This window comes from Culex quinquefasciatus, chromosome 2 (genome assembly GCF_015732765.1).
Source record: "Culex quinquefasciatus strain JHB chromosome 2, VPISU_Cqui_1.0_pri_paternal, whole genome shotgun sequence".
Taxonomy (NCBI): Eukaryota; Metazoa; Arthropoda; class Insecta; order Diptera; family Culicidae; genus Culex; species Culex quinquefasciatus.
The window spans coordinates 22,659,644-22,687,057 of NC_051862.1; the positions used below are offsets into that span (position 1 = coordinate 22,659,644).

A 27,414-nucleotide genomic window follows, 5' to 3' on the forward strand; every position below is an offset into this window, starting at 1 on the left:
GTTTCGGTTCGATTGCGAAATCTGCAATTATTTGCGCAGAATTTTTTTTTTTGTTTCGCCAGTTCACTTATGTGTAGAACCACCCTGGTTTGTGCTCAAATTACCTCCATGATCACTAGCTCTACTATGCCGACCAGCAGCTTGCTCAATGATATCGTTTAACACCATTACGTCTAAAATTGAATAAAGAAGTGTTAATTTATAAGCATCAACAGGAACTACTAGAATATATTACCTTTCATATCTACTACGGTTTGGGTTTGAGAGGGCTCGATGAAAGGATTGTCGTTGTGTTTTATTTTACCAGCATCATCTGTGTAGTCTTGGGACTGATCCTGAAAAATGAGACAAATTAAAAAGTTTTCATATAATTTCGTTACTTTACTAACTTTTGAATTTTATACATAAAAATTTCAGATAAAAATAAGTAAAAATATTTAAAACTCCTTTTGACACTATGCATAATACGTTATCACAAAATGGTGAAAGAGCTGAGAAACTTTCTAAATTTTCGCAAAAAAATCTTTTATTTTTTTAAATTTATTTCATTAAAAAAAACTTTCTCCATCGATCCCTAGTTGCAAAAGAAGTAAATTTGCATCATTCGTTTCTCCACAGAAGTCTCAATACAAATCTGGGAACTTTCCATAATACAGCAATTCCCCACGAAAACAGCATGATTCGAAAAAAAAGTTCTCCGATCGAGCTCAAATGTTTTTTCAGGGGGATCCTTGGCCGAATAAATGAGACCCGTATTTTTTTGTTTGGCCATTAGGGTGACCTACGCCATGTTAGGGTGGTTCAAAAAATGGCAATTTTCGTCGATTTTCGCAAAAACCACTTTTTTTTCAAAAAATCATATCTCCGCGCCATTTCATCCGATTTTAGCTGTCTTTGACTGTTTAGGAAAAATAGTTAAAAGCAGACGTGCATCGGCACTCAATAGCACTTGACAGTTTTTTTAAGGCCATGGCTTGGAAAAGGCACCATATCAATTTGTTTTGTGTCTAAAGTACGTTTTTTTCATTGCACTATGAGGTTCTGAACGACCGAAACCTTTATCTTCACTTATTCGCTAGTTTTAGTGATGAAGTGCTATTTGAGCTTAATTTAGCTCTAGAAAGTTTTGTCATATTCAAATCACAATTATTTTTTTGCTAATCCAAATTGCATAGTGAACAACGATTATTAAAAGCATCGAACTAAAGCTTGTTTTGATGCACAGTGAGCAAAGATTCACTTTGCCGGTTTACGAAGGCAATCATCTCAAAATGTGGTGAAGTGCTATTGAGTGCCGATGCACGTCTGGTTAAAAGTATCAAAAATCTTGCTTAACATTTGAAAAGGTCGTATGAAAACTTAATATGCTGTTTTGAAGGTCTCGGACCAAAAAGCCTATGTCTGAAAATATTTTTATCGGATTCCTCGGAAAATTTCACATAACATATCAAAAAATTGTGAAGTTATGTTTTCGATACTCTGAGATACGATTTTTTGAAAATAAAAACTGAGTTTTTCGACGCGCCACGCGCAAAAATGGGAAAATGACGAAAACGGGAAAAAATCGACTTTTTTCACTAAAACTGCGATAACTTAAAAATTTCAGCATATAACTTTCTATACAAATTTAGCAGCTGTCTACACAAAAATGATGTATGAAAATTCAAAAAATTGTATCGTTTGAAGGAATTTTTTGATCGATTTGGTGTCTTCTGCAAAGTTGTAGGTATGAACAAGGACTACACTGAAAAAAATTATACACGGTAAAAAAATTGGTGAATTTTATTTAACTTTTTGTCACTAAAACTTAATTTTCAACAAAACACTATTTTTTATGTTTTTTTATGTATTTTAGGGGACATCAAATGCCAACGTTTCAGACATTTCGAGGTTGTGCAAAACATCTTTGACCGAGTTAGGATTTTTGTAATCAATACTGTTTTTTTCAAAAAATCGAAACATCTGTCGCAAAAAATGTTCAACTTCATTTTTCGATGTAAAATCAAAATTGCAATCAAAAAGTACTTTTGGTGAAATGTTAATAAAGTGCACCGTTTTCAAGTTATAGCCATATTTATGTAACTTTTTGAAAATAGTCTCAGTTTTTCATTTTTTTAAATTACTGCACATGTTTGCCTACTTCTGATTTTTTTTTTGAAAAGCTGAGAAAATTCTCTATCTTTTGCTTTATGGAACTTTGTTGATATGATCCTTAGTTGCTGAGATATTGCCATGCAAAGGTTTAAAAACAGGAATATTTATGTTTCCTAAGTCTCATCCAAACAACCCACCAATTTATAACGTCGATATCTCTGCAACTAATGGTCCGATTTTCAATGTTAAAATATGAAACATTCGTGAAATTTTCTGATCTTTTCGGTAACAATAGTTTATCCCTTTTGAAATGCTAGCATTGATTTAATTTTTTTTGAAAATATTGTTTTCGAAAAAATCGGAAACTTTCACTACTGTTTAATATTTTAACATTGTAAATCGCACCATTAGTTGCTGAGATATCGACGTTAGAAAATTGGGGGGTGGTTCGGGTGACTTAGAAAACATCGATTTTTCTATTTTAAATCCTTGGCATGGCAATATCTCAGCAACTAAGGGTCGTATCAACGAAGTTCAAAAAAGCAAATTATAGAGAATTTTTTTTTTCAGATTTTCAAAAATATTATTTTTCAAAAGTGGGCAAACATGGGCACTAATTTCAAAATATGAATAACTGCGACTATTTTCAAAAAAGTTACCTAAAAATGGCTACAACTTGAAAACGGTGCACTTTATCAAAATTTCACTAAAATACTTTTTGATTGTAAATTTGATTTTACATCGAAAAAAGAAGTTGAAAATTTTTTGCGATCTATTTTTCGATATTTTTTTTAAATCTGTATTGTTTCAAAAATCATAACTCGGTCAAAGATTTTTTGCCCATTCTGGAAATTTCTAAAAATTCGTCATTTAATGTCCTCTAAAACATATCAGAAAATAAAAAGAAAATAAAAATAGTTTTTTTTTGCAAATCAAGTTTTAGCGACAAAAAGTGAAATTAAAAATCACCAAAAAATTTTTTACCGTGTATCATTTTTTTAGTGTAGTCCATATTCATACTTACAACATTGATGAAGACACCAAATCGATCATAAAATTCCTTCAAAAGATACAGATTTTTGAATTTTTACATATCATTTTTTATGGACAGCTGCCAAATTTGTATGGAAAATTATATGAACGAACTAATGATGCAAAATGGCTTCTTTGGGCATACCGAAGGCACCAAAAAAGTTTCAGTCGGATTAAAAAATACAAAAATCAAAATTAAAGAAAAAAAATGCCGATTCCGTAGAGAACTGCTCTATGACCAAAAAAAAACAAGCAAACAAACTCACACTTTTTGACAAGTTGGCAGTTTGAGTGCTTTGTTTGTTTGTCTGCATTCGTATGCAGAAACGTTTGCAAAAAAGTGCGAGTTTATTTGTCATAGTTTTATACCCCAAAATTTTGTGAAATATGAGTTCAGTCCGAGTTCAAGATCTCGTGATTTCTCGACACTATTGGTTTGACTTTCAATGCTGAAAAAACGAAACTTTTGTATAATTTTTAGATTTTTTTTGAATAAAAATAATTTTAAAGCCAAACAATTTAAAATTTCTAAAATAACAGGTTTAAACCCTTAGAAAATGTTGCTCCTGATTTAAACATTTAAAAATTATTTTCATAGAAAAGAGCAAATGGTTTCGCTTTTCAGCATTGAATATTTTAGATATCGCGAATTCACACATGAGGGCTGATTGAATGATATTAAGATCACCTTATTTTTTTGACTCATTTTCAAATGCAAATAAGATTTTGCATCTTAAAATAATTATTTTATTTTTTTGCCGTATTTAGTTCATTTTAGCTTAAAAATTCTTTTATCTTTTTTTAGTGTCATATTTCTGTTACAACATTTTGCAGCATCCTAAACTCTAGCGTAAAAGATACCATTTTTAATCGCATGTAACATGTAAAAAATACGATAAATAAAAATACGTTTTAAGAGAATTTATCTAGTAGAAATAAACAGTTACATAATAGTAGTTTTTGCAATTCCGTCGTGTAACTATTTACTTTTCCTGTCATTCTTGAACGACGAAATAGCCTACTTTTCTGTACCAAAAATAACAGAATCGAATAGCAACACTTTTCAAAATAAATGCTGAAAAGTTCTACTTTGTACGACTAAATGTACGACTCGTGCTGAAAAACTCCTCTTTTTGCAACTTGTTGCATAAACTTCTATTTCGAAATAAGTGCTGAAAAGTTCAACTTTTCAGCACCCATTTCAGTGCTGAAAAGTAGAACTTTTCAGCATTTATTTTGAAAAGTGTTGCTATTCGATTCTGTTATTTTTGGTACAGAAAAGTAGGCTATTTCGTCGTTCAAGAATCCCGAGCATGGGTAAATAACAAGGGAAATGCGTAATAATACCTTTCTCTGGTATCAATACCAAATTTTGGTATTCCTGGACCCTTAAAAATTTGTCTTAAGGATTATGCAAGAGCAAAATGTGGTATCATACCAATTTAAGGTATTGTTTTGATATTGCAAAATTGCAGAATTTGTCAATGGTCGAACACCACATTTTGATATTATTTTGGTATTAAGGTGTTTTACCAAATTCCTCTGAAACTATGGGAAAATTTTGACCAATTTTGACAAAATAATTAATTTTGCGCTAAAATGATGTCTCAAAGCGAATGCTTTCATTGAAAACCGGAAATTTCAAACTTGATTTTAAACATTTTTGATATACCCCCTACAGAAATGACTTAAAATTGTGGAAAATTTTCTAAGTCAGGATGGCACATTTTGGTATTATTTTGGTATTAAAGTGTTTTACCAAATTCCTCTGAAACTATGGGAAAATTTTGACCAATTTTGACAAAATAATTAATTTTGCGCTAAAATGATGTCTCAAAGCGAATGCTTTCATTGAAAACCGGAAATTTCAAACTTGATTTTAAACATTTTTGATATACCCCCTACAGAAATGACTTAAAATTGTGGAAAATTTTCTAAGTCAGGATGGCACATTTTGGTATTATTTTGGTATTAAAGTGTTTTATCAAATTCCTCTGAAACTATGGGAAAATTTTGACCAATTTTGACAAAATAATTAATTTTGCGCTAAAATGATGTCTCAAAGCGAATGCTTTCATTGAAAACCGAAAATTTCAAACTTGATTTTAAACATTTTTGATATACCCCCTACAGAAATGACTTGAAATTGTGGAAAATTTTCTAAGTCAGGATGCCACATTTTGGTATTATTTTGGTATTAAAGTGTTTTATCAAATTCCTCTGAAACTATGGGAAAATTTTGACCAATTTTGACAAAATAATTAATTTTGCGCTAAAATGATGTCTCAAAGCGAATGCTTTCATTGAAAACCGAAAATTTCAAACTTGATTTTAAACATTTTTGATATACCCCCTACAGAAATGACTTGAAATTGTGGAAAATTTTCTAAGTCAGGATGCCACATTTTGGTATTTTTTTGGTATTAAGGTGTTTTATCAAATTCCTCTGAAACTATGGATTTTTTTTAAATTTTTGACGAGATAATTAATTTTGCGCTAAAATGACTTGAAACCCAAAAATGTTAAAGCTGATTTAAATTTGTTTTTGTGATATACCCACTAATATTTTTTTCAAAAACGTTGAAATTTTTCTAAGTTGGGATAACCAAATACTTTGAAAAACGAGTCAATCAACAGAGTATTGAATTTTGGTGAATTTCAATCCAGTTTCATTTTAATAATACTTATTTTTCAATCTTGTTATTTTTCAGAAGCTTCAAGAACTTCAAGTACAGCCGTTCATCAATGACAAATGCATTCAGTGTGGTGAAGAATATCACTAAAAACAACATGGAATCATCAGGTGAGTAGATTTGGTTGTTGCATAAGGATCATTTCCGTTTTTTCACTAACTGCAACTGCTGCACTAAAAATGGTATGAAAATAGCAAATTTTGGTATTACTTGTGCAAATACCAGCGACCAAAATGTGCTCTTGGTTGCCAGTAATAGATGGTAAAATACCATGAAATCAAACCAATATCATGTTTGTGGAAGAACACAGGAATACCAAAATATGATTTTCCAAGGGCGCGGGAATGCCTAAAAATAAAACCATGGCAATACCAAGTTTTGGTATTCAAGCAATGTTCAAAAATCCAGAAGACCTCAACTTGGTATTGAAATGATTTTATTTTGTGGTATTATTTTACCTTTGGAATAACATGGTATGGTATTGTTGTGCCCTTCCACATACAAGCTTTTGGTATGATTTCATGGTATTTTACCATCTATTACTGGGCAACCAAGGGCACATTTTGGTCGCTGTTATTTGCCCAAGTAATACCAAAATTTGGTATTCCCGTGTTATTTACCCCTGCTCGGGATGACAGGAAAAGTAAGTTGTTTCGCGACGGAATTGCAAAAACAAAATTTGATTTGTATACCGACTTTTCCTGAATAGTCCTAATTATTACCTACATCCATGCCAAAGACACCAAATCAATCAGAAAATGTCTTCTCATGATAAAGATTGATACGCAAAATTGAATTTGTGTTTAAAAATCGAATTGAGTACAAACTTTTTTTTTCAATGTTTAAAAACGAATTTGTTTTGTCATATTTGTTTTATAAACTTTCAATAAAATTAAAAATTAAATGTTTTGCATAAGTTTCTGAACAAATTGAATGGCGTCAACATGTCTATTTTTAATGAAATTCAAGTTCGTAAGTAGAAAATATACACTATATATTGAAATTTGATAAACTCGATACTCACAAAGTCCCGCTGCTGGCCCTTGTGGTTGGTGTCGACGTAGGACATGTTGGGCGCGCCCGAGCCGGCACCCGTCACCGACGCCGCCGAGGCCGCCATGTTCGCCGGCGGCACGATCGAGTGGTTCGTGTTGCGCTGGGTTCGGCTCCGCAGCCGGCTCTCCTTCGTCATGCCGCCGAGCAGGTCGCCGTGCGATGTGTACGAGATGCGCGATTGATGCGATGTGTACGATGAGTGTCGCGAACCTTTTTTTTTTTTTTGTTGGTTGTAAATCGGGAAACTTGTTAGTAATTTTAGGTGGAAGGTTGGGCCGGTTTTTCGCGACAGATGAAGTAGGTTTGTGTAACAGTTGAGCGAATCAAAGGGGGGTTTTGATTCCGCCCAACAGTACCAAGCAATTCTAGTGTGCAAAATTGAACGAAACGAAAATGGATTTTCGAAAGGATAAATTTTCTCACAACAGAGTTTCGTAGAATAGTTGGACAGAGCTGAGTAATCGAAAAAAATAAATGGAAATGATGCAACAGTCAATATGTTTAGTCAATTGAGGTTAAGGAAACTCAGAAAAACTAAAGAAAAACTCAAGGTCAAATCGAATGGATGAAAAGTAAACCATAATCAAACAACCGAAAATCGTGTGTAGTGTGTGTTTGGTTAAAAGCTATTGAAACTTAGTATAATTATGGACACTATAAAAAATATAAAATGTATTATCTGTATTTTTCGAGTATATCTGTTTGGAACGATGAGCGTAAAATTAGAGAGAAAAATTTAAACGATGCTGAACGATTGAATTGAGAGAGAGCGAGAGAGTAAGGGCATGAAAGAGAAAACAACTGAGTTGCACATTGAATGGGAGAGAGAGAGAGAGTAGGAAAGAAGGGACAGCTTTGTGAGAGTATAGAAGAACTTGGCAACGTCATGAGCAGCCAACGTTCAACGAGACGAACGGAACGGGGAAAGACAGCGAGAGAGGATTTGTGTGGAAGTGTGAGAGAGAAAGAGATTTGGCAAACAGTTGTTTGGGTGAGAGAGCTTTAAGATGGAAAGAGCAATCGTATCTTTCTCTTTTGGTTTTGAGAGATGAGAGAGAGAGAGAGCGTAGGTTAGTTTGGGAACGAAACGAGAATTTGGAAACTCTGATTGTTTGGTTTGTTAATTTTGACTGAATTGATTCGTAACGAACGGGAACGAAGGATTTGATTTTACTTTTTTATAGTGTACCTAAATTAGCATAGTATACTGGAACGATGATTGCACCATTTTCCTCCGACATCGGTGTGACCGCGTTCGAGTCATCGGCGTATGGCAAGTGTTCTTGTGCATCGAGATATGTTGAGAGTACCAATGGTTTTCTATCGCTACCAGGTACGCCCACGAAACGTCCTCTACCGTTACGTATCGTAAACTGTGGACGGGCCCCCATCGATGACATCACGCGGAGAGCACAAACGAGCGAGCGAGTGAGAGAGGAGAGAAAAAAGAGAGAGAGAGAATAAAAGGAAAGAAAACGTATAAATCGTTTAGTGAGCATTCGACTGGGATTGTACCTGATGTGATCCTCTAGATCCTCTACGAAGATTAAATGGTGAACCAGGTAATGAAAGTGAAGCCTAGAAAGTAAGTATAGGTATTCATTGGTTAGTGTGTGTTTTTTTTCTGGGCGTTTTTCGTCGGTGGGCTCCTCGACATTCTCTCGTGGGTTGGGTTAGTCTTGGAGTATAAGAGAAATTTATTTATGTATCTTAATAAATATAGTAAGTAGTAGGTAGCAGAGTAGTATCTTTAAGGTGGCATGGGTTCATACTAGATGGTAGATACTCAAGTGGTGGTGTGCTCTCTCTGATGCTTCCGGTTTAGCCCGCGAACCGGAAGCAAAATCGAGGTGATCTCGTGTGATGGAAGTTTCGCTGTGTGTGTGTTGGTGAAGACGCGTGAGAGGTAGGAAGTAAGAGAGTAATGGCGTTTGATGCGCTCTCTCTTGGCGACTCGAGAGTGGGAGAGGAAACAAGTGTTTGGGTGGAGTCGCGTGTGTGAAGAAATGTTAGTTGCAGAACGTTGTGGAATGTTGGTTGAAATTTTGCTCGAGAATGATGCGTTCTTTTGAAGTGAATAAATATGTGCTCTCGAAAAAGGTTTGCAAGCCAAAATTTATGTATATTTTTCGAATTCTAAAATTATGCATTTTGTTTACATTCTGATTTACATTCTTGTATACGCTTTACGTTTATTATAAATAATAGAAATCTTTGAAAAATTATGTTAGCTTATTATCAACAAAATATATATAATTGAACTTTTTTATTAGCATTGTTTTTTAATAATTTTCAATAGCTTTTTTTGTTATCAAAAAATTATTTTATTTATGATTTCAGTATTTGAAACAGGTAACAGTAGGTTTGGCCATGTTCGTCTTTTTTGATAATTGTTTGCTTTTATTGTGTAAATGTAATGTTTTTTTTTAATAAAAAAACACACATTTTTCATAATTCGATTTTTTTAATTTTAAGATTCAATATTGTAAATTTAATTAAAGGAAATGAAATAATTGACTATTTCATTTGTTTTGAAAACTAAACACGTAGCCTTCGTGTGGGAGTATCTTTAAATGCGTTTTTCTCAGCATGATATTTTTGAATATAAGACGTTTATGCGAACATGAACAGTTCCTATCTGTAAGAAAAGGGATTGGAGAAAATGAATTGGCTTGTTAGCGGCAGATTTTTATTTTTTTCGATGTCAAATTTGTCAAATACAATAATATTGGAGCTCGAATTTTCAATTAAAAAATAATTTAAAAATGTTTGATTGTAATTCAAATAAGTTACACAATAAATATCAATAATAAATTTATAAAAACAGTTCAATTTCAAATCAATTTGATGTTAGTAAATAAGAAAATATTAAAAAAAAAAACACGAAAAAAAACGTTCTTGATTTGATTATCCGAAGTCCTTTGGATAATCGAAACTTCGGATAACCAAGGCTTAAGACAACCGAGTCTGGACTGTATCATGTAAAGAAAGGAAAATTCTGAAAATACTGATTTTGAAAACTTATTTTTTCAGTGATTAAAAATAAGAAAAATGAGTATATTTTCTCAGAGTGTTTTAGTGTGTTGGATGTAACTATTTTCATTCAAAGATACAGAATTCAAAAGTATTTACATATCCCTGCATAGTTTTGGTCAATTTAAAAAAATCAAATTAAAATGATATAAAATAGACCACGCTCCCTTTTCTGAAAAAGTTTAGTAGTTCTGTAATTTTAAATCATTTTATTTCAATTTAATGTATGCAATATTTCAGATTTGTAAAGGTAATTTTAATAAGATTTATATTTAATTGTCAAAATAGGTTTTTTGCAATTCCGTCGTGAAACTACTCACTTTTCCTGTCATTCTTGAACGTCGAAATAGCCTACTTTTCTGTACCAAAAATAACAGAATCGAATAGCAACACTTTTCAAAATAAATGCTGAAAAGTTCTACTTTTCAGCACTCAAATGGCCGTTGCAAATAATTTTCAATGTTTATGTCACCCTTGAAGGTCGGCCCAACAAATCAGGTGCAAAAAAATATTATTTTTTTAAACTTTAATGAAAATTAAAGTTTAATCAACTGAAACCCAGTTAGAATGCATTATAACTGCATTTGTAATCATTTTAGGTATGTTTGAAATCCTATTAAAACTTTTTGAATTTTTATGAAATACCAACATACAGTTCCCCAAAAAGTCTTATTTATCGCGAAACAAAATCCAACAATACGTTAATTTTGTGGAAACTTATGATTGGAAAACAACTGGACCATGTAAAATTCATTTTAAAACTCCTTTTTCATTCAAATGTTAATACTATGACATGTAATTTAAATTTTTATAATTTTAAATTTTTTTGCCCCACCCCCTCGAATTTGGTCAGAGTTGATTGCCATATAAAAATCGAGAAGTTACTAATAGAAAATCTTGATTTTCTAAAAGGAATTAATTAAACAAACTTTTGTTGAATCTAGATTTGGTACACATTTGACTCAAAATTTGAATGTTAAGCTCTTACGATTATGTTTATCAGGAAAACTGTCCACAGAAATAATATGATAGTATTAGGGGAAGGTGGGGCAAGACGATCATATAAAGCAAGAGGAACATTACAATTTTGATTATTTCCAGTATGAGAAATTGTTGCTAGCAATGCAATTAGCTGATTCTACTACCACATAACCGTCAAAATGACGTAAACGCCACGAGGTATAAGGTGTAATGAAGTTTTTTATAAAACCTTTGTTTTCTTATAATATTTGAAAAGTACAAAATAAGGCTTGGGGTTCGTTTTAAGGCTCATTATATCAAAATGCTATTTTTCCTAGATCAGTAGTGTCCCTACCAATGACCAGCACCTATTATAAAGTATGATTTATCTTTTGCTTATTTTTGTGAGAGCTTTTGAAAAATCTTGTTCGGGTGGGGCAAGTATACCATATGGATTTTAGTACGGATAAATACGAATTGCTGCAACAACATATTTTATTGGGAAATAAATACATAAACGTACCTAAAACTGATAAACTATTGGATATAATGTCTATGATTTTATGAAAATTTACTATTATTTATATAAGTTATTCTTTTTTTCGTTAATCTAAAAATTAAAGAAACGTTTCTAATACATTCTTATCTGATGTGTCTAAGTGATAACAGTTCAATTGTTAGCAAATTAACATGTTGTTTCATGCATTGTTTTTCTTGCCCTAACGGGTTGTTCGTGTTGCCCCACTAGTTGAGTAGAACGTACGGTAAATTAAAAAAAACAATTCATTTTTTACATTAGAAAAAAACAGGATTTTTTAAAAACTTGTTCTATCAAAGTCTTAGTCAAGACCTGGATTAATATGAAAAAAATCCGACAGATTTTTTAACGTTTCAAATGGGTTTTAACGAGCATTTCCTTAGCTTGTTATGTTACTTATCCCTAACTTTCCCCTACATCTGGGAATGGCGATGGCTAAAAAAGTGTTATTTTACATCAGGAACTAGTTTAGTTTGCATCAGCTTCTGTTCAACAAACTTTTTACAGATTGTTTAAGGTAAATTACACAACTATAACATTTTCAAATTATTAAAATTAAGCTTTTTTAGTGTGTTGGCTTTGATCATTTATTCTAACTTAGTAGAGAAATGAAATATTGTTTCAAATTTATGATGTTCTGTACTAAACCATTCAGTTACACTTTCATTTGAAATAAAAATAAATATTTAAGCATGTTTTAAGTATTACTAGGACAATCAAAAACAATCAAAACAGAGCATATATATTTCCTGTCCTATGTTTGTTTGAAAATGTTTCCAAAAGTTTAAGGTGTATTTTACTGCAAAAGATTAAATTTTGCTTTTTTAATACTTGTTTTGATAAATGCACAGTGGTCCGAAACCGAAATCTAGCGTGACAAAATTGATAGCGACCACACGTTAAGATTTAGAGCTTTGGTGTCTTGGGGACAAATGATCAGGGTCAATAGGGGCATCTTTTGGTATGGTGGACATTAGGGTGGTTCAGAATTTTTATTTTGGCGGGATTGCAAGATAGCACTTCGGTGTCTTCAGAAAAGTTTTATTTGAAATATTTCAGGAATAAATTTAATTATTTTGTTGATTCCTGAAATATTTCAGCTAAAACTTGTTTCTTCTTTTACAACCACTAGATCATTTTGTACATTTTAGAGCCCTTGTAGAGCTTGTCAAAATGAACATTTTTATTCTTGAAAACCGAATTTTGGTCAATTCTATCAAAAGGTATGGGCACAAAACAATTAAAAAATGCTCATTTCAAATTGAGATTCAATGAGTTAAACAAAAAAGACCTCCGAGATACTTTAAGAAAATTTACTCTAGAATGTGTACTTTCAGATGCTTCTAAGAGCGAGGCCAAACTCTACCACCTTTTCGAGTTATTCACATTTCAAAATGGCGTCTTTTTCGTCGTATTTTGGTTATAACTTTTGTTTTGAAGATCCGATTTTCGCTCTCTTGGAAGATAAATGTGTATTTTGAAAAGTTCTACAAATGTCTACAAGACACCATCTCGCTACGACATAAGCCTGAGTTGATAAATTAAAAAAAAAACTCGTTTTTTCATTAACACTTCAACCGTAATTACAAAAATGGCTCTAGAAACTTCCCGTTAGGAGATAGAGATTTGTATTCTTCAGCAAAGTTGCTCAAAATGATGTTTCCTACAACTTTTCTCAAGACACCGAAGTGCTATCTTGTCATCCCGCCAAAATAGAAATTCTGAACCACCCTAAAATTTGGATCACCCTAATGTTGACCATACCAAAAGATGCCCCAATTGACCCTAATCATTTGTCCCGAAGACACCAAAGCTCTAAATCTTAACGTGTGGCCGCTATCAATTTTGTCACGCTACATTTCGGTTTCGGACCACTGTGAAATGTAACGATAAATACATGAAAAGATATTTTTTAATTCATGGGATCCATGACATTATTGAAAGTCGGACAAAATAGATTTTTTATATAATTCAGTATTAAGAAACATTTGCGAAATTTGGCTTTTTATTTTGTGTGTTATTGAAATTGTAATCAACAGTTCAAAACGATTATTTTTAAATTACAGTCGACTCTCTGGTTGTCAATATTCAAGGGACCGTCGAGGAAGAGAATCATCAGTTTACAGAACGACGCAAAAGGAAGACTCGATTGAAAATATTTTTTTCTTGATACCCAGCTCTGGGAGAGAATCATGGCAATCATGGCAACGTCCATCAAACAAAAACAAACTAATGTCAAACACCCTTTAAAGCTCCGTTTCGCCAAGAAAAATGTCTATGCAAGCCATGAGAAAGTGAAATTATTGACAACCGGAAGAGATTTTTAAAGTAAACAGAATCCAAGGGACCGTCGAGGAAGAGATCCTTCAAGCAAGGGAAAATATCGAGGAATGAAGATAATTGAAGTATGCAAATTGAAGGGTCTCAAGAATTCATCGATAGATGGAGAATTATTGATATCGAGAAGATCGACAGCCAGGGAGTCGACTGTATATATATTTTTTTAAATCTCAAATTACAAATTTTCAATAGTGTTCAATCTATACAACAAAGGAAAGCGGATATGCGAGATGGGTATTTTGTTGTTGCTGTTTTTGTTGTAAGTCTGGAGGGGCGCTTTGTTTGTCTGCTTGTTTGTTTTTTTTTTGTTGTTTTGCTTGTTATGTAACATCACACCTACCTTCTGAAATGCCGCCGCAACCCCCTGGCGGGCCGGGCGTGGGTTGGTAATAGTTGTGGCGAGTGTGTGGGTGGTGTGTGGCGTGTATTTTTTTTGTTGGTTGTTGTTGTTGATGATGTTGGTGTGGATGGCAATGATGATGATTTTTTTTTTGTTTTGTTTTGTTGTGTTTCCATTCACGTGAACGTGTTTTGATTAAATTTTCATAATTTTTTTGTTCGCGTTGGGTTGTTGTTGTTGTTGTTGTTTTTTTTTCGTTCAATTCGATGCCACCAAATTTCACCGGAATTCGTGTTGTGGGGTTGTGTTGTGTAATGTTTGTGAGTCGATAATTTTTGGTAAGAATGAAAGAAAAAAGCACAAATGAAAAAGAGAGAAAGAGAAAAAATAATTCAATGAATGTTTAATGCCAGTAAGAAGCCAGTGATGATGAATAATTGAGACAAATTTCTATCCTCAAGGATGATTTTTCAGTACAGAGTAAAAAGGCAAACTTTGCATTGGGTGGTTTCGAGGGGGGTAGGAAAGGTCACAAACACTAAGACGACGAAGATGACGTGTTTCGCAAGCAGGATGCTGGTATTTCATTCACAAGGGAATTTCATTTTCGTTTTTTTTGGGTGAAATTATTTACAAAAGGAGTTTTTGACAGAAGCACCCTTTTCCGGCGCGTAACATTATTCTGAATTCATCAGCTTGGGATGGAAGAAAAAAGTTTCCAACAAATTCGGCCCCCTTCTCATCGGGTCCATGACATGGAGGCCAATCCAATAGGGGAAGAGGTTAAGCAGGCGACTAATTGGATTGGAGTGCTTACGGCCGTAAAATGTAATGTTTATCGAGAATTGCCCAAGCACCTTTTGTTGTTTGTTCTTCGGAAAGGAAAAACTTTCCTTTTTCTTGTGCAATTTTTGTACCGAGATATGTTGAAATGTTTTGATGTAATTATTCTACAACATGTACTCATTTTTTTTCATTTTAAAACTTTTCAAAATATTTAAAAAAGGCCAGATCCCTTCAGAATAGTGCAAGCAATCGAAAGAAGGTTGTACCCTTTTGTGTTTACATTTCCTCTTAGCTTTTAGTTTATTGTCAAGAATGGAAAGAAAATAAAAAAAACGAGGAAAATGTCGGAACTGCACTTATTTAACCTTCTCACTATTGCAAGGGGAGGTAAAGAGAAGGGTCACCACGACAAAAGTACGCTTTCGTAAAGCGCACGTAATACCCATTCAGCGACAAATTGCTTCCAGGTGTGCACACACTTACAGTGCTAGACTTGTATAGATATGTGTTTGTGCAATTTGTGGGGCTAGGCCAGGTAAATATTAAAAGAGGATTGGATTTCCTCCGATCTTGGCTCAATTTGGAAAGTGGAACGAATCTAACTCGAGTTGTGTAATAACTCTTCATGCTTTAGGGGACTTTCTCAAATGAAGTCTCTGTTAATTATATTTTTGCATAATTGCTTTAAAAAATGTTTAAATTAAAATTGAAACACTGGAAATAATCGTGAAAAAACTACAATCATAAGAACTAAACTATGGTTAAATTCATTGGAAACTGTCTGATCGAATTAATTAAAACGTGATTTATTTTCCTGATATTTAAGGTGACGAAATTGCCTACTTAGCGTTACAGTGTTGGAAAATGTTTTTCAAAGTTGATTTTTTCAGTACTTGTCGTATTTATTGAATAAAGGCTTCACAGCACAAAAAATGTGTGAAACCTAAGAGGTTCTACGGTTCTAATAACTTTTCTTGGGACGAAAATGATAGTAGAGACCTTTTAACATTTTTTTTTAGTTTGATAAATTGTCAAACTGAAGAGATTTTAAACTAACAATGAGAGGCAACATAGAGTACAGGCTAGATTGTAATGAAATTATGTAAGTTTATAGATTTTTCCTGATTGCTTGTTCTGTGAGCAATTCCATGTCAAACTGTTTTATTTTTATTTTTCGTTCAATGGTTTTCTCAAAAATTGAAAGAAAAAACTGCTTAAAAATTGCTTGTAATTTTTAACCAAAAAATCATTTTATCGTGTATTATTCGATATTTTCTTGCAAAAGAACTAGGCGGGTTTTGAATTTCCCGGGAAACGGGAAAAATATTTTTGAAATCCCGGGATTTTTTTCAAACAGTCATAAAATCTATATTTTCATTATATTTGTTATGTTTTCAAGCTAAAAATCATTAAATCAGCTCAATTATATTAATTGGTGTAATCTACACTTCGGTCTAAACATAAACGACAGCTTTTAAATAGATTAAGGGGTTACATAAACGAAAATCAACATAAATGTCAGGAGTGGGTATGAGAACACATTTTAACTTTTTTTAAATCTATTTTCAAGACATTGAAATATATATTTTCATCTATCAACTAAATAAATTTGAAAATTTTTGGTTATACCATTCCCGAGACATAACAATTTGAAGTTGGGACTTTCAAAAAATGGGTGTCACGAGATTTCAGCACTGCTTTGACCAAATCGGCTCATAATATTGGTGAACACTTGTTCAACTGGTTTTGTGTGCCTGACGAAGGCCGATTTCAATGAATGTTTATTTTTAAATATGATAAAAATATTTTTATTTATTTTTTCATATAAAAGCTAGAGAGCTTTTGATAATTGCATTTTTCAAACATGCAAAATTTAAAAATCAGACATCGTCAGGCACACGGGAGGTCTTGTGAGCCTTCTCCCCAAATTTCAGCCAATTTTGTCCATCCTATCTTGGGAAAAAAATGTTCACTAAGTTTGACAGTTTGCTTTGCGCATGGCAAAATGTTGAGCTTTAATCGTCTCTAACTCAGTTTAATCATGAAATATCTTCAGGAAACTTTCAGGAGTGATCATTTTTCAAGTGGATTTAAAAATTTTCAGCAATAAGATTTTTTGCATTTTATACATGTATGTAACCCCTTAAAAGAAATTCCAAAGATATATTTTTTGTTTTTTATTCTGCTTTGCCAAACTGAGGAAAATCGGGACTACAGTCTGAATATATTATTACCAATTTTCAGAATTATTAATATTCGTAAGTGTAATAACCAGTCTTTTAGAAATATACTGGCCCTGATCGCATAAATGTCCCATATGCATTTTCATCGATTTAGAGTTTTTGATGCAGTTTGGTTCAAAATCGTGTGCTCTTTCAAAAGAGCTTATAATATCCAGTACTTTGTTCTAGAAATCAGGAGGCAATCCAGTTTTTTCGCGAAAACTTAACACGTAGCCTTATGCATGGGACAAACTTCAAATGCGTTTTACTCAGCTTGCTGTTTTTGCATATGGGACATTTATGCGAACATGGGCGGTATAGAGAGCTAAATAGCAAATATTTAAAGCACTAGGCATTTTGTGAATCTGTGAATTCAAATTACAACAATTTTCCCGAATATGCCAAATTAATGCTGATATATTCCAAATACAAATTTTATTGCTTTTAAATTCTTATCTATTACTTTGTATTCAGCTATTAATGTATTTCCACAAAAAATATATTTTCGGGCCAAAATTTGATTATATTTTTTCAATTTCGGGAATTCCCGGTTTTGGAAAAATCCCGGGATTTTTGTCCCGGGAATTCCCGGGATGGATGCACTAAAAAGAACGTTTTTCAAGCTTAAAACTGGGCTATTAAACATTTTATTAGAGAAACTAAAAAGGCCAATTTTTGTAAAGTTTTTTTTTAAGATTTTGATTACTCGAAGAAAGTTGTCAAGTTCGAATCATTAAGATTGACAAAAATGGCTGTATTACTTTTGAGATGTTTTCATCAAAAAATGGTTTCAAAATGTGATGTAAAACGTTTGTGTAAAATTACTTTTTTCTTAAGTTTTTCACATCACAAAAAAAATATTACACATAAAAAGAACTAAAATGTTTGTGAAATATAGAATTTAAACTATTGAAAAAATGTTTTTATAATAATGATTTGAAATAATCAAAAAACGATCCTTTGTTCTGAGGAAAATAAAATTTAGAGGCCATCAAGCTAAATCGTCGTTAATGAATAGACCACTGCAATTATTTGTAAAGTTTACAAAACACCTGGTCAGGTGTATAGTTAAAAAAACTTTTTTCATTTCAAATCTTGAAACCGAGGCCAGTAATTTAACTTTTTTAATTTTGTTATTTTTTTTGCTCCTCCCTATCCCCCCTCGACTTTGGCCAGAGTCGAGGGACATAAACTTCAAAAAATATCTGCAACGGCCTAACGTGGTTAATAAAGGTCCTGTTGCATACAATTTATGGTTGGAAGAAATTATCTAACGCGTTTTCCATTTATTTAAAAATGTATGTAGTACAAATTCGTAATTTTCAGAGGCTAAAAAAATAGTTTAAGTTTTGTTTTGTCTAATTTAGAGTTAAACTTAATGTTCACATAGGACAGATATACGATCACTAATGGATTGAAAAAAAAACTAAAATATCACATTTGCAGCATGACAAATTATTTTTTGATAGCTTTTTTTCATGAATTGATATTTTAAACTTTTTTTTTAACAGAAGAAAGCTAATTTGCCATGGAATTGCTCATTTTATGTTTTCAGTTGTTTTCGAATTTCTTTGTGTTCAAAATGACAATTGATGGTTGCGTATAGGTGTGTGTCTTTTTTTTGTGATGAATGATTGTGTGTTGAGGTGTGTTTTCTATATGTACAACAGTATTAAGGGAAGAATATTAACGAAAGCCTGATTTGAGGGGACAGGGAACACCAAATTGAATGGAGAACCAATTTCTAAGGATAGCAAAGAAGAGAGTTAAGGAAGAATGGAAGCAAACAGACATTTAGAAAAAAAGGGAAAGGAAGGGAAACACACACACGGAAAGAAAAGGCACGGAGTTTAAATGGGGGAATTTGGTCTGTTTCTTTTTCGCTTGAAAGGGAAATCAGAAAGGGAAGTGCCTTGGTCTTGAGGATAGGCAAAGGTCAAAGTGAGGTTCTTGACATTGAATTTCGTCACAATTGGAAGGATTTTCTACTGCCAAAATGAGGGTTTTCTTGTTGGACGAGTTACGTCATTAGGTTATGATTGTTTCTGAGAGATTTATTTTTAAATAGACAGGTTAAATATAGGGGAAAGAGAATATTTGTACTTGTGAATAGAAACATTTAATATATATTTATGAAAAGCAGTAAAGCGGAAGCGTTTCATGCCTTTTCCAGTAGAATTTTGTTTTGATTTTTTTTTTCTCAAACTTCAAAAGGATAGGAATCTGGGACTGTCTAATTTTCAATCCTAGTTCTTTGTCTAGACAAAGGATTAATATCTTAGAACTACAAGACGAATGGGAAGGAACTTATTCTCATAAATTTTGTAGATTGAGCTTTGTGGAAATCATCAAATTCGAACAGTGATGGCACTAGAGAAATAGACAGAAAAGGAGTCAGGAGAAATGAGAAAATTTTTGGAATAAAATAAATTAGAGGGAATTGATCGGAATCTTTCGATGCGAAAGGATACATTTAGTTTTATGTTTGTGTATCTGTTGTGTATGATTGTGTAAATGTATGTTTTGATGAATGTTTATGACAGATTTCAGCAATTTTACAAGGTTTTTGGTTGAAATTAGCTGCACCATCAACCAGCATTTGAACGATCAATATAACAATTTTGTTTAAATTAATTGTTTCAATTTTTTTATTATCTTTTTATTTATTTTTTTTGTGGTTGAAATGAGATTCATAATTTAAGCAATAGTTTCCCAAATTCAATGATGAGGTGGCGAATAAATACATTGCTGTTAAAGTCTCCATAATTAAAAAAAAAACATAAACAATTATATTGAATATGTTATTGAATTAGCGATCTTTAGTCTTAATCATCGATTGAACATGAATACTCTAAACTAATTATTATGTAAAAAATGGAAAAAAATGTTTAACTCCTTTGCAAAATTCAAATTGTTTTGTTAAAGTTTGTTTGCTGTGTGTTTTAGAAATCTTTTAAGCCAAATTATAATAATTTTTGATTTTAAAGTAATATGAGTGAATTAACAATTTTTAAATGAGTGAGTTACAATTTTTAATTGATTTGTTTTTTTCATTAATTGATTTTTTCTTTTCATTTCGATTCAATAAAGTTGATAAAGTGAGCACATCCTTGAAATAATCTGAATACATTCCATTCCGGTTTGTTACAAATAACTATTTTACCAAGTGTGTTTAGACGTTCCATGTTTACTTGTACTGTTGAATATGCGTGTTTTGTTGTGTTCATGACATTTTTATTCAATATATTAAGTTGAAAGTGTGACTTAGTGTGATCCACGGATGTAAGTATATTCCTCATGTGTTTTACTAGAACATTGAAGCAGATTTTTCGTTAATTTTTTGTGGGTTCATTCTTTACATTCAGTTTTTATGGAATTTTGAGCAGGAGAAATTTTCGCCAGAAAAATAATGTATCCATGTTTTTCGTATTTTTTGGCAGGTCACGGAGAGTATTCAAAACTAATTATTTTCTAAATAGGTTAAGGACGACTATTTTGGATTGAGTTACTCAAATTTTGATAATTTATTAGTAAATAACTTCACATTAGTTAATATTTCAAAAATTAAACTTTTTTATTCGTTTTTTTTTTGCTTTTTTAAAAATAATTTGTCATGGAACTTTTTACAGAAATCATCTTTTCATGATTTGCTGAACATATCGTGCTGCCATTTTTGCTTAAGTACAATCAAGCCAAATTGTGTGCTGAAACATGCAGATAAATGAAACTAAAGCAAAAATTGGTATATTGGCATATATTTGGGATTTGGGCTCAGTATGCCCACCGGAACAAACCCCTGAAAGCCCGCCAAAAAGTCATTTTTGTTACACTCTAATATGTATCGAATAACTCTTTGATGAATTCCATCCCATATTTAACCATTACCTCAAAAGTTTTTACTCCATTTTTTTACTTTTTTTCAAAAAACCCTTAAGGTGAAGCCGTTGATCATTTTCGAAGAAAATTGATCATCAATATAAAATATTTTGTATAAAATTCAATTTAACGAATTTCAGCACCAAAAGCAATCAGCATGTGCCGGTTGATGCCTTCTTGAAGCCACTGAAAGAATTTTTGATCTAAATCAAATGTGCTTCAAAATATATATAGTTTTGTGGCACAGTCATTGACGTCCTAGTTGGCAATCATTGATTATTGACGATTTCCATAACTTTACAAGGAATGGGATAATCGTTACCAAAAGGAATCAGCATGTGTAGGGCACTATTCTAAACAACTTGTTGAAGGAATTTTGTCAAAATATTGAAAGCGACGCAAAATTTATATCTTTGAACAAAAAATCATGACAATGATGGAAGTCTTCACGTTAAAGCCTTACTGAGAGATCTTGAAAAAAAAAATCAAATTATTCGCTCTACAGCATTGCCTAGGCATTCTCGATTGCGAGATTCCTGCTCGAAACTAGGTGTTCTTGAATAAAACTTAAAATTGATCATTTTGTAATAAAAAGTCGTCAATATGATATCCAGGCTGATCACGAAATCAAAACTATTTTAGTAAAATCTGGTAATGACCCATGAAAGACGCTTTATTATATTTGCCGTTGCCTGCTGGGAAAATAAGCTTCGAAAAAATGTATTCATTACATTTTTTGAACAACTTCAAATTTGAAAACATTTTTCAAAACATTATAGTTTTAACAAAAAGTAATTCATTTTTTCAAAGAATATTGCATTTCTAATTTAATTTAAATATGGGGGCCGAAATACACGAACAACTTGAAATAATTTTGCAATATAACAATTTAAATCAAGAAATGATCATAAAAATTCATGGATTTAAAAATATAGTAAAAGTTTCATTAAAAAAAAACAGGAATACAATACACAAATAATCTAAGTCAAATGAAGTAACAATTTAATTGGATATTCACAACATAAGGACCGAGCCACGTAGCCCAGTGGTAACGCTTCCGCCTCGTAAGCGGTAGACCGGGGTTCAAATCCCGGCTCGGACCAACACAACTGGTGATCTTTTCCCTTCTGGAATCGATTGCTTAGTAAAGGGAAGGTAGTGTATCGTCACAAACTGGACCTTATCACGACACCTTAGGGAGGCGACCTATGGAAAGTTAACATTAACCTTAACATGTTAACATTAAGTTGAGAATGAAACTGCCACTGAATCCGCTTTGTAAATGCCGGCCCCGATAATCTTCAAGGGTGTTCCCCTCAGGAACTGGGAAAGATTTACTTTTACAACATAAGGATCTTCGGTAAAAATAACAAAATCATAGTCGACAATCTATTATAAAACTCAAATTATTGTTAATTTAAAATGTAATACGATTTTTACAATTAAAAAATCGACAATGAAAGAATTTATTTTTCTTATTTTTTAAAAAGATGGTATTTTATGAAAATTTTACGGTTACCAAAAAGTATAATATTGTTAAAATCCATTAAAATTTTGTTTTGTTTGACACAAATAGTTCAAATTTAATGCGTTTAGGATTTGCAAAAAGGCATTTTTATGTGAAAAATCGTAGATTATACAAACTTGGGAATTGTGATAATAACAAAAATGGTATCGTTTTTTATCCTTGATAATATTATCATTAACGACCTTAAATTCACTGCTCAAAATAACCTAAAAATAAGGTCAAGAATGAACCTTCTAAACAATAATCAATACAGCTCAAATCGTAAGAAAAGCTTGAAGTGATTGTAATTGTTGAGTAAAGTTCCGCAAGAAAATAATAACCATTGTCATACAATTGTGGATCGCACTAGTATGTGTGTGTGGCTGTGTTTGTTCTATAGAAAGGGTTTTACTTTTAATCCGTAGAGGATACTTCTTGGAGGATCATTTCTTGTATCGGAACGACAGAGACAACAAAAAAGTTTTTCGGGCGTTTTTTTTTGTTTGCTTTCTTTCAAGAAACACATGGAAAGTACACCAACAACAACATCGAGACATAGAGTGGTTTGACAAGTTTTTTTTAAGGGAAATGTATCTCGATCTCGAGATTTTTTTTTGAAGAAAAAAGAAAATCGGAAGTACTGAGGATGATTTGGGACAAGGATGTTCCGGAGCACATCACTGTCATTATGATTTCACAAAATTCAACAAAAGGGGAAATTTTGGTCATGTCTTTAAGATTTAGATTTTCATGAAGTGTTGCCTATTTTGAGGTTAGATCAAAAGACATGGCATACTATGTCGTAAGGATTATTCCGAATTTCAGGGGGGGTTTTCCGAGACAAACAACTAGGGGGGCTTCCAGGAAAGGGGTTCCAAAACTCGAGGGGGGAAGTAGGGAAAGGGGGGGGGGGGTGGTTGTGCAGAAAGCGGGTCCTCATACTTACCGCGCTCACTTTACGGGCTTTTGCAGTGCCAGCTGCAGTAGCTGTTGGTGCGGTTGTTCTTGTGATTTCGCTCACCGACTCCAATCCTTCGCTCCGGATCGACATCTTCTCCTTGTTGTTGTCGTCGTTGCCCTTCTCCTGGCCCACGAACAGCTCGTAACTGTGGCAGGAAAAGTCCGACGGGCTCTTGGCGATCTCCGGGTTGGCTGCGGCCGCCGCCGCCGCTGCGTGGGCCTCGAGTTTGGCCTGTTTCGCTGCGGCCGCTTCTTCCGCTTCCTGCGTGGGGCGACATCCGGGGGGTGACATTCGAAAAAGGCAAAAAATCGAAATATTAGTAAAATCCGGATCGCCTAAACTTTTCAACGCAAAATTGTTCAACAAATCGCAACGCGCAATGCGGTGACAAGCCACAAACAAAGACTGACAGGTTATTAGACACAATCACATCACGACGACACGCGACGACAGATCCTTTTCCGGGCGGCGGGGGTGATCCGCTTGCTTTGTTGATGGTGCTCCCTAAGATCAAACACTTACCACACAAATGCATACACGCACACAGTTTTTAGATTGCGAAAGCGGTTTTTATTGTTTAATTTTTTGACACAGCATAAATGTACGCAAACATACCATTCACATATGGTTACACATTCACATCACACACACAACAAATAATTATGATGATTAAAGTAAAAAGAAATTGAAAAAACTAGATAACAATGAACAATGAACGATTTAAAAGACACTAGTGAAAAATAAATCGATTTTTTTCGTGGTATAAATTAGATAGACATATTATGAATTGAACATGTTTGATGAAGAGTCGTTATCAATCAATTAGCATATTTTAAAGGCCAGAATTATTGCCTGATACAAAGTGTGAACTAACAAGATATCGCTGCCAAATAAAATTATAGTTTCAATGATGAAATTTTTTTTTCAAACAAATTTATTGTTCTTAAAAATTACAATAAAAGTTCATCTTTGAATTTAATATTTATTCATAATTTTTTATTTAAAAAAATGAAGCTTTGTTATTTTTTTAATCAAGATTAACATTTTAAAATATTAAAAAAATAAACCAGGCAAAATATTGACTCCAAGAATGTTAAAAGAGCAGAAAATTTAAAAAAAAAATATTTTTTGCGTTGAAAGCCAAGCCAATTTTTTCAAGATATGTGGCGAAATCAATGAGAGCCAATATAAGGTGACACTGTGAAAAACTAAATTTTCACAAAATTAAAACTTTAAGAGAAAACTATTGTCCAATCCAACAATGTTAAAATGGAAAAAAAATCAGCCTTTGAAAAAAAAAAAATCTTACATGTTTTCGAAGTTCATGAAATACTTTAAAATTGTTAAAACACTGAAAATTATAAATTACTTTTAAAATAACTATACAAATTTAAATAGTGTATTGTATCTCAAAATGTTTAATGTCATTTTCGATTGCTAATTTGCTTTTGAAATTAAAAAGGTTTTTTTTTTAATTCGTTAATGAAATCGTTTTTCAGAAATGTATGTCTTTGTACGTCTTTTGATTTTTCACCATGCTAAACTCTAGCGCAAAATGTGCCTCTTAAGTCTTACATATCAAAAAATGTGTAAATAAAAAAATACATATTTCCGGAATTCAATTTTAAGTGACAAAAAGATGTTTTTTCTGTGACCATTTTGAAAGTTATTAACGTATCCCACAGCTTTTCCCAAGACACCAATTTGATAATAAAATTTTATTTTTATTATTTTCTGTAAATTTTTAGACATACAAAATCTCAGCTAGGTAAAATTATAGTTTTCTTGTAATGTGAAACATTCAAGGAAAATGTTATTTTTGAAAAAAGAAAAAACATTCGAAAATTGAACCAATTATATATTTTCGGTACAGTGCTTACAATATTACAAGGAAAAGTTAAAAAAAAGTCAACATTATTTTTGCAAGGATGATGGAGATCGAGATAATTTTAAATTAAATAATTTAAGATTAAACATAAAAACATATTTTTTGAACAAAATAATCCTTATTCAAGTCTCTGATTCATACAGCCTGTGAATATTTAGGAAATGCAAATAATATAAATCTCAATTATGCCAAAAAAATGCGCATTAAGTTATAGCAAAGGATCCAAATTTTTGGAGTTAAGAAACTTTTATTGAATAAATTGAATACAAATTTCGAAATACTTAGGGTACACAAATTGAAGAATGTGATTTTAAATTTATTTTGTATTTATTTTATATCCTACAAAATTATATTAAAACTTAACTGATGATATTACATTGAAACCCTTTCGAAAGACAGTTGTTAATATTAACTTTTTTTTCTCTATAGTTTTATACAACTTGAAATTTTTACTTCCACAAATCTATGTCAAATGTTACAGTAAATTTTAGTTAAGCTAACGAATCTTTTTGGCCAAATTATATTTTTTTCAATGTTTGATTTATTTATTTTGGAACGCATAGCATTTGATTAGCAGAATCAAGAAAAGTAAATTACGCTGTCTTATTTTATACTTTCTTGCCAAGTTGTTTTTTTTACTTCAATAATACAGTTTTATTTCTATATTTTGCAATTACAATTATTCCATACCAATTGACTACAGTTTTGAGGTAAGGTCCAAGATTTAGTGATTTTGAACTCCATTTTGCTCTTAATTCTCTTTTTTTGTGTTTTTCTTGTTTAGTATGTAATATTTTTAAGATATTTTTTAAATTGATTCAGGAATATTCTACAGTATTTGTTGTGAGACAAAATTTGTTATTTTGCATTAGTAATTTAATATTTTTACTACAATATCATATATTGACTTTTAGGTACTAAAAAGTTGCAAAAGTTTAAATAAAAAACAAAGCAGAAGTTTAAAAAATAGCAATTTTTCAAGTCAATAAGTCGACTTTTCTTTTATCCAATGCTTTTGAAGGTTTAAATTTGGTTGAAAATGTAGTTTTTTGATTACTTTTAAGGTAAACCTCGCTAAAAGGCAGTGTTAGGCTAATCTTTGAGGTTTATACCATTTCAATCTAATATCTTGAGATCTTTTTTTTTCTGTTAGAACCAAGTTGACTTTATAGCTGTCGGCCACCATTGCTAATACCAACCACTAGTGTCTTCCTTTATCCGGGCGGGACATGGCCTGTTCTAAAAATTCAATCATTATTTAGCTTCACAACCAAAACGACACATGTTGCTCCATATATCCGTAATTACACAGCTCAGTTAAATTAGATCGACATTGATGGTCGCTTTTCCAACCTGGTGACATTTCCACCTATCATTAGCGGCAATTTATTTTTAGAGAGGTTTAGTGGTATTGCACACATGGACACAGAGATAAACACAGTTAGTATCACAAAAAAGAAGAAAAACAGTTACACACACAGAGAGAGCGAGAAAAAGAGGACAGATACATGCACCACACACCGGTTTTTACCGGAAATGGTAAAGTTCACCACCCCGATAAGTGATTATATACTCGTTCATCAAATATTCACCACTTTTGGCATACATCAATCAATTCGAGTTGCACCAGGACACTCGACTTTCTAAGGTCATAGGTATTACGCGAGCGTTGATTGATAACGATCTTCAGGCGATCAATTTTTACAGCGAATTGGAGATTGGTTTTGTTTTTACAGAGAATGACAGATTTATGATACATGAAACGAAAAAACACAAAACATGACACCTTTTGGTACAAAAGCAAAAAGACGACGATGTGACAAAACATAAACAACACAAGATCAAGTACAAAGTATAAAAAAGTTAGAGAGAGAGAGAGTGGTTCGCTCACCCGAAGCGCTTCTTCCTCGGCGGCCTCTTCCTCTTCGGCCTTCTTCTGGAGTTCGTCGTACGACATGGCGACAATGGCCAAGATCAAATTTACAAGGTAGAACGAACCCAAGAAGATAATCACAATGAAGAAGAGCATGTGCCACGGTCCAGCTGATCGTAACACCTGTTTTGCACACCACGAAGAGTTTTTGGTAG

The 27,414-nt window shown here is 32.4% G+C and overlaps 1 protein-coding gene across 50 annotated transcripts in view; it reads right to left on the reverse strand.

Moving 5' to 3' along the window:
- Nucleotides 1–27,414, reverse strand: part of LOC6052303 (sodium channel protein para) — a 228,697-nt gene that overhangs the window by 48,889 nt on the left and 152,394 nt on the right. For 25 of the 50 annotated variants that reach the window (XM_038252955.1, XM_038252972.1, XM_038252954.1 and 22 more), the window contains 7 exons: nucleotides 27,218–27,382; nucleotides 23,424–23,699; nucleotides 8,391–8,453; nucleotides 8,065–8,248; nucleotides 6,844–7,085; nucleotides 236–335; nucleotides 105–173 (listed from right to left, as the gene is read on the reverse strand). In XM_038252955.1, coding sequence (XP_038108883.1) covers nucleotides 105–173; nucleotides 236–335; nucleotides 6,844–7,085; nucleotides 8,065–8,248; nucleotides 8,391–8,453; nucleotides 23,424–23,699; nucleotides 27,218–27,382 — 1,099 coding nt within the window. Of the gene's footprint in view, nucleotides 1–104; nucleotides 174–235; nucleotides 336–6,843; nucleotides 7,086–8,064; nucleotides 8,249–8,390; nucleotides 8,454–14,086; nucleotides 14,111–23,423; nucleotides 23,700–27,217; nucleotides 27,383–27,414 lie in introns of all 50 variants that reach the window. The other 25 variants (XM_038252970.1, XM_038252966.1, XM_038252952.1 and 22 more) reach the window with 5 other exon arrangements.